The sequence below is a fragment of the Arachis ipaensis genome, chromosome B03 (genome assembly GCF_000816755.2).
Source record: "Arachis ipaensis cultivar K30076 chromosome B03, Araip1.1, whole genome shotgun sequence".
In the NCBI taxonomy this organism is placed as follows: domain Eukaryota; kingdom Viridiplantae; phylum Streptophyta; class Magnoliopsida; order Fabales; family Fabaceae; genus Arachis; species Arachis ipaensis.
Window position 1 is genome coordinate 17,230,203 of NC_029787.2, and position 7,779 is coordinate 17,237,981.

Here is a 7,779-nt window from a genome sequence, read left to right on the forward strand (position 1 = left end):
TTGTTAATAAAATAAAAAAACACAGATTATTATTAAAATATACTATTATGAAAATAGTATCTACTATAAAAGATGTATAAGCAACAATTTATTTTTTAATGCTCGGCAGCATTTACTTTTATTCTTTTCCCTTCGTTCTTTTCACCTTCACCAATCGAACCATAGTGTGTGCAATAGTGTTCATAGGCATGATAACGTATTCCCTAGCTTACATTACATTGATCGATGCAGCCTTGAAGGGATTTTAATTTACAACGTAATCAAATAGCATGCATTTTATAAGGTTAGCAAACCATTTTTGTAATCAAATGTCTCTTAAACTATGCAATCTACAATCTATCATTTCTTGGACATAAATATCAGCACTAAGTTACAAAAATTCCCGTTACATAACAAGACTCCACTTGTGGCAGGTAGAGTAAAAAATGCTTCAAAAATGGGGTGCTATAAAGGGCAAAGCCAAGCAAGAATCTTGCAATGAGAATCTACATTCAACACCACTGCGCAGAAGGCCATGAAGCCATACCATACCAGCAAGTTAATCATTGGGAAATCAAATTACAGGGACAACAGCTGTGACTTGTGGTCAATGCCATTGAAGATGTAGGTTCCGGACATCGGTACAAACTGCCTTGTTATGAGCTGCATGGAACAAAAGTATGTGATTCCCAACTCAATGAAACATTATTAAAAATATAAATAACAATAACATAATGCTGTTTCTTTCTTTTTGTATCCATTCGTGATAATTTAGCGTTCATACCCATTGTTCAATGTTTCTACGAAAAGAGTTGAGAGCATCAAAACTATGGAAACAAAGAATGAACATCACTAGTGTATAACCTTCCCTTATTTATGTTTTTTGATTAAAAAATAAAGAATTAAGATGAGGAGGAGGATAATACAAATTGGAAATAAAGGTTCCCCCTATATAAAAGCAAAACAAAAGATTTATATAATAGAGCATAGCTTTCCAGTCTCTCAACATGTGTAAGAGAAAAAGTCCCCTATAAAGATCATGAACTTTATATCAAATAAATACTAGGCGTCTAATGGCATCCCATAAGATACACTTGTCGGAAAGGTGTGTGTGTTACAATCCAACCAAATAGTCCCAAAAAAAATTTGCCTCTTTCTACAACCAAATACAACAAATCTAGTCAATAGAAATTGATCTAGAGTTGCAGGGCACACAAAGCATTCATCAAAGATGCTAAAGAAATTGTTCCATAAAGAAACAGCTTGGCGGGCAATACAAAAACAGAATATGAATTTGGCTTTGAATTGCCCTACACATAACACAGTTGTATATACCCAAAATTGTTAGCAGAACTGATCATCTACCGGAAATTCTTACCGAAGATTGTCTTCTAGAGATTATATTTTTTATCCATAAAAGAAGAATATCCAATAAAGACAGACAGAAGAGGGATTAAAGAATTATTTATCCAATAAATTCAGGACTGATAATGGATTGATGTGCGGGAAGAAGTCCTGCCGTGGAATTTGTGGTATTGTGAACTGGATTAGACGAAGTTGTTGTTGTAAACCATATACAGAAAGAAGGGTGTTTGGAAGGAGCTACGAAGAGAATCGATGTAAAAAGGTTTCGAGCTGAAGCATAAATAAGGGAAGGAAAGGAAAGGAAAATAGGAGCTTATCCTCTCTAAAGCCTTACGAGGCAAGAAGCAGGACCTGTGCAAAAGGCAAAAAAGGTGTAACAAACGGCCATCTTTCATTGACTTTGTTTTAAGCACATATTTTGGCGTTTCTTTTATGTTAACTTTTCACAGCTTGAACTTGTTAAAACTCAAGAGATGACTAGACTAATTTCATACAAAAAGATATATCTTTGGAAGCTAAGAACCAGAGAATTAAAGCATGTAATAAAGTTATAAAAAATGAGCATGAATGAAAACCTTGATCACTTCTTGGGATGCAATTCCACCAACCAAAGCAGCCACAGCATGAAGCTCTGCTGCACCAAATCGACACATCTCATTGATGAGGTCCTCAGCCAAAGCGGCTCCATTGCATCCCAGGTCACTTAGGAGGCTAATAGCTGCACTCTTCAATCTTGGCATATCCTCATCCGTTGCACTGCAAATAATCATAATAAAGGATAAAATAAAATTTCTGCAAGTAAAAAACCAACCTCCATATCAAGTCCCACATAAAAGAAACAAATATATTTGGGCCTTGAACATTACAACGCATTACCTGTCAAACTGTCCAGGAAAACTGTTGTAATTAGCAGCAAACCGGTCCACAGCACGAAGCAAAATATAAATTCCTACAGCAATGCTGTCATGTATATAGACAGTAGTAAATTTTTAGAAAGAGTATTTGATCTCTACATATAAACTCTTAAAATGAATATTCTCCAGAAGCATCAACTATAAAATGGATATAACCTGCTATCCTCATCAGTTAGGTACCTCTGCAACTCAGGTATGTTTGGAGAATTAAATTCATCTTCAATTGACCGGTACCTGCAAACCTACAAAATAGGGATTTAGTATCCAAGCTGAACATGTAAGCGAACAACTCTGATTGCCTTGATAATAGAAAAGAACTGGAGAAAAGTCAGCTGGAAAGTAAGCATTTCCACCTTTATTTGGACCACTGAAGCAACACTAATAACAATATACACCATTAAAGGTAGCTGAGGGGAATTTTCAACCCATACTTTTGGTCCAGAATGTAAAAGCAGATTAATCCTTTTGAAGGTTCATTTTAAATCTATCAAGGTATTCTTTTTCCATGGTTCCACATTTTCCTCCTGAGATAGAGGCTATAAATTATATTGCAGAATAAAGGGCCTTAAGAAACCCGAATATAGTAAGCAAACAATTAAAGCAAATCATTAATCAGGAAAGGAGACTGCATTCATTACTTGCAACCTAAAGTGATTTTTTATCAGTAACTTCAGAAGCTTACTCTGAGTTTTCTTGCATTTTTACAGAAACTTCTAATTGTTGCCTTTGGAATGCTATTTGAATCTCGACCAATCTTCTTCAAGATACTTCTCACTAGTTGTTCCATTACAAGAAAGTCAGCCTCAGCCTTAGCTAGATAGATATTCTGCAAATTAATATATTGCCTGCAGGACAGAAGATACATAATGATTGCATGTCATGTAAATTAATTAATAGTCTTTCTTTTCTATGGAGGAAAGAAAATATCCCAAACATATGAAGAATTGGCTACTAACTCGGTGGAAGATGTCATATCCGGTATAGATCCTTCAAGTGGTGCCTCCCCACCACCTTCATTTGCAATGAATTCCTGCAACATGATCAGAATAGTACCACATAAATACCAAGGAGATTGACTGGAATTATAGTTCTACAGTGCAGTGTTTCGAAACTTAATCTAACAGAAGTAGAAGGTTCAAAGTGGCAAATTAAGACAAACTCTTAACAACTTTCTATCAAATTTCTAGCTGCTAAGTTTCACATGCTCCAACTAGTTAAACCCAATAAGATCACATTCTAGCATCAACTAAAATAGGAAAGTTTCTCCACATCAAAGTGAAGCAAGATATATCCAAAGCAAAGATCAGTGGCACAATGTCAGAAGGACAAACCTTCAGAGCAGCCACCAACACCCAAAAATATGATGAATTAGAGTCCACCTCAGAAGAACTATCATTTAGTATCCTCTGCAAATCCAAACCTAGGGAAGTGCATAACAAGACAGAAAAAAGTAATTTAGATTGGACAAGGGATGTAACATTCAAATAATAGGTAAAAGAATTTAATGTCAGGTTAATCTCCTGATGACAACCAAAAATAAGTTAATATTATAGAAACAATGATAATGATCCCATCTCTAACCAGTGACGATACATTTTTCAATAGTGAGCAAAGTATGGGTTTGTTAATTTTCAGAACCAAAGTAACAAATTTCTTGATGAAAAAGTTCAAAGTAATTTCATTGAGCTCAATATACTTGACATTTATAAGATTGAACAGCTTTCTTTAATTTTCATCAGCCACCAACCCCAATTAAAGCTTTTATAAAATTCAAAATAAGCTTGCAGAAGAAAATGTATATTCTTGTGTCCCTTATCCAGGAAAACAAAGGATAGTGTTGCTCCCAAAATGAATTTTGGGGCAGGACCAAAGGTAAAAGTATACCAATGAATCTTAAATTATCTACTTACTAATTCCTCGGGGAGCAAACACTTTGAATGATGCTTCAATAGCTTCTTTATAATTATCTTCATCTTGTGAAACCATCCTGGCCTTCAAAAGATCCTACATTGTTCACATTCAAACACCAAAGCTTATCATGAAAGTTGAATGCCATTAGATCAAAGGGGGGATCAATGACTCAGCCAAATGATTACACAACAAACCTTGAACTCCTTTTTTTGTTCTCTTGTTGATGGGAGCTTACCACCATGGCTTTTGGCCCACTCATCAGCCATCTTGACAAGAATGACAACATATGGTATGTGCTTATGAGCAACAGGATCTTGCACAGTCAAGTCAATGCTGTCTGCAAAACTACAGTTACAAGTGCAATTTTAGAATGTCTAGAAGACTTGAAGGACCATGTCTATAGTCTAAGCTTTACAAGATAGTTTTTGATTGCGGATGGCGGCTCATGGCGGTGAGCCAAAAATCCGCCATAAAATTATAGCGGATGGCGTTGTGGAAAATGGCGGAAATGGCAGATTACCTAAAAAATACATATATATGTACAAAAAAACATGCAGAAAAATTGCAAATATAATAAACTATAAAATCTATCTATATAAGCAACTTTCTAGTCATAAAGCATCCAATTAATGTAGCAAATATAGTAGCAAATTTAGCAAATAAACATAACATCAAGTTCAAATCATAACTCAAAAGTCATAAGGAAGCCATAAAACAGAAGACATAAAACATAAAAACTATAAACCATCTAAATTCTAGGTCTCATCAACTTCATCCAACAGGGGCAGTGCCAGCAGCAGAGGCAGGGGTAGGAGCATTAGAATCAAGGGCTTGTCTAGAAGTAGACATAGTGAACTGAATGGAGAAAAAAAAATTTGGAAGAAGAGAAGTTTAACACTGATTATTGATAACGTCTATAAAGAAGGGGCAGCAGGGAAGAGAGAAAAGAAAAAAATAGGACCAGAGAAGTTGAAACGGGATGTACGAACCAGTGAGGGAACCGTGGTTAGCAGTGGCTGTGGTGATGAGCAGCAGCGATGATCGCTGCGACGAGCGGCGGCGATGGGAGCCGCAGAGAGCAGCGTCGCAGAGAGTAGCGTCGCAGAGAATAGAGACGGAGGGAAGTTTTTGTGAAGATGAGGCAGAGGAGGGAGTTTTTGAATAAGAGGCTGATTATTATAGGGTTTGTGGGTTAGTGGGATCACTCAGGTTTCCTAAATTACCTGAAACACCCTCAGATTTTTTTCAAAAATCCGAAAAACCCCGCAATTTCCGCCATTCACATTGCGTTCCGCCATGGCGCCACCGCAATTGCGGCCGCCATTTCGCCCGCCGTGAAAACAGCGTTGCGGCGACCACCATATGGCGGCAGGGTCAAAACCCGCCACGCCATACCATTATGGCGCCGCCATAACCGCAATTTCAAAACACTTTACAACAAAACATAATTAATAAAAGGAGCTGTTGAAAAGGAAACTAAATCTTATGTAAAGGAAACCTGCCCAAAAAAATAAATAAACATCTATACCTCTTTAGTTCAAGCCAAGGATTATTTAACCGGAGGTCATCCAGAAAATGCTCAGGCTTTGACTCGATGACAGTATGCTCCTGTTAAAATCAACAAAAAAGAACCAATCAACCAAAGCATACAAATCATGCTGGTCCTCAATAACATTTTGATTACTTCTGGAAACAGGTATTTTCAGCTTACTAGTTATATATATGCCACAAAAGAAAATTACCCAATCTAATAATCAATCTAAATTATAATTCTGAAGACTTTGTTTTCCTTATTTCAGATAATAAGGTTTAACTTTATCTTTAGACAAGTTATGTTTCTTTAGTCATGAAAGCATTCTTTTAACTGGTAGCTCCAAATACACAGCAAAAACAAAGTTGCACTTTACCAAATTACCTTCAAACTAATTCGAACAAACCCTGTAAGGCCATAGGAACGAGCAAAGATCAAAATAACGTTTGCCTCCCGGCAGATTCGATCAAGCTTTATCATTGAACTTTCGACAAGCTGAAAAGTTTATAAGGATTACCATCAATGAGATTGCACGTCACAAGAATAAACATAATATTTAAACTGAATCTACTTTAAACTATATCATCAATTCATAGCTTTGTTTCATGCAGAAAGATAGATAATCATGAATTAAGCATAACTCTCCAATAAAGACATTGGTAGCATTACAGGAGCAGACCTGTGTGGCAATGACCAAAGTAAACTGAGAAAAGAATGATGGGTTTGTCTCAATCAATGCCTCTGGATACTCCTCTACAAATTTTGCTTTAACAGAATCGTTTAGCTCTTGAAGAAATGAGCTAACACATTTTGCCTTTGACTGCCCGACACTTGATTCATCCACTAAAGATAAGAGATAAAATGATTATCAAAAGAGGCACGAAACAAGAAGAAAATGAAAACAGAATGCCACAGAGACCTTACCCAGAAAATTGTTTCCAAGATCACCCACTTCAACTTTAGATCCATCAACTACAGTGATGCTTCCTATCCCACCAAGAACAAGATTCTTAAGTGTTTCAGAGCCAGTAGGGCCACAGTTAAGTAAGCAAATACTAGATTTCTCAAGTGCTGCCTGTCCTTGTTCACCCCATATCCTGCATTTTCAAATTAAAATTGCAATAAGCATGAAATATCTTAAGCATTTAAACTCAACTCGAGCACTACAACACACATTCAAAATAGAAGCAGAGAAAGCAGAAGAATAAGAATCAATACAAAAGCTCCAAACACCTCGAACCAGTCATCAATCAACTTTCTTCAGTAACTGACCATGCTTGAAGGGAATATCTTCTGACTACATTTTCCACTCATCAAGCAATGACCAGAACAACTAGATACCCAGCAATAAAAAAAAGCGAAAACAAAAAGAGCAGCTCCAACCCATTCCAGTTAGCAGCAAACTCCAGTTTGATTTTGGATTTAATCACAACCTAAATCAAGGTTTATCGAATCCATAGTATCCAATTCCTGAGTTTCCTTAGTATTGTAGGTCATGTAAAACTACCTCTCTAACCGTTGTTTTCTAGCTTAAAAAAAAGTAAATAAAAAGAACGAAAAACTAAAATAAAAAAAAATCCTAACACCATAAATTTATTTCCACGGTATCATAAACAGAACTCAGCAAGAATCCACAGCAAACCATAACAAAAGTGAAGCAGTATTATTCGTAGATTTTCATCCAATAAAGCACACGATACTTGAATCGAAAATATACAACAGTCTCTATAATCCATCGGAACACTAAACACACACGTACAATTAGTAATTAGCGATTAGAGTAAGGAAATATTGGTAATGAAAGGGTAAAAGTGGAGGAAAGGGTTACCTGAGTTGGCGATCATACTTAACTTTGGGTTCTGCCATTGTTATAGAGAGAGAAGGAGGGATAGATTTTGTTGCGTTCGTAAGTTGGTTCGGTATTTCGAATTTGGTTTGCTTATAAAAAACGCTGAACAGAGAGTTGTTCAGTGTGAGAGTGTCTCACTCTGTTAAACCGTCTGACAGTGGTTTCTGATTAAGTGGTGACAGAGAAGAGATACATGTTTTTCCCTTTTTTTTTTTTTTGTGATAAAAGAG

General features: G+C 36.2%; 1 protein-coding gene across 2 annotated transcripts; it reads right to left on the reverse strand.

Annotated features, from left to right (window-relative positions):
- On the reverse strand, positions 184-7,777 carry LOC107629967 (NEDD8-activating enzyme E1 regulatory subunit AXR1). 2 transcript variants are annotated; one of them, XM_016332943.2, is made up of 14 exons: positions 7,529-7,777; positions 6,625-6,797; positions 6,380-6,543; positions 6,085-6,195; positions 5,698-5,777; positions 4,364-4,514; positions 4,169-4,262; positions 3,590-3,678; positions 3,215-3,288; positions 2,941-3,103; positions 2,439-2,500; positions 2,221-2,304; positions 1,920-2,100; positions 184-642 (listed from the first exon to the last, which is right to left on the reverse strand). In XM_016332943.2, the coding sequence occupies exons 1-14, from the start codon at positions 7,564-7,566 to the stop codon at positions 559-561; spliced, it is 1,548 nt and encodes a 515-aa protein (XP_016188429.1). In that variant the 5' UTR covers positions 7,567-7,777; the 3' UTR covers positions 184-558. The 2 variants fall into 2 exon arrangements, with proteins under 2 accessions (XP_016188429.1, XP_016188428.1); XM_016332942.2 differs by having other exon boundaries at positions 2,415-2,500.

What these genes read in the sequence shown, in the direction of transcription:
- LOC107629967 (XM_016332942.2), bottom strand. Translation starts at nt 7,566, where the DNA reads ATGGCAGAACCCAAAGTTAAGTATGATCGCCAACTCAG. An exon ending in CTAACTGATGAGGATAGCAG is followed by an intron (nt 2,305 to 2,414) that starts GTTATATCCATT and finishes TATACATGACAG; the next exon opens with CATTGCTGTAGGAATTTATA. An exon ending in TTTCCTGGACAGTTTGACAG is followed by an intron (nt 2,101 to 2,220) that starts GTAATGCGTTGT and finishes GATTATTTGCAG; the next exon opens with TGCAACGGATGAGGATATGC.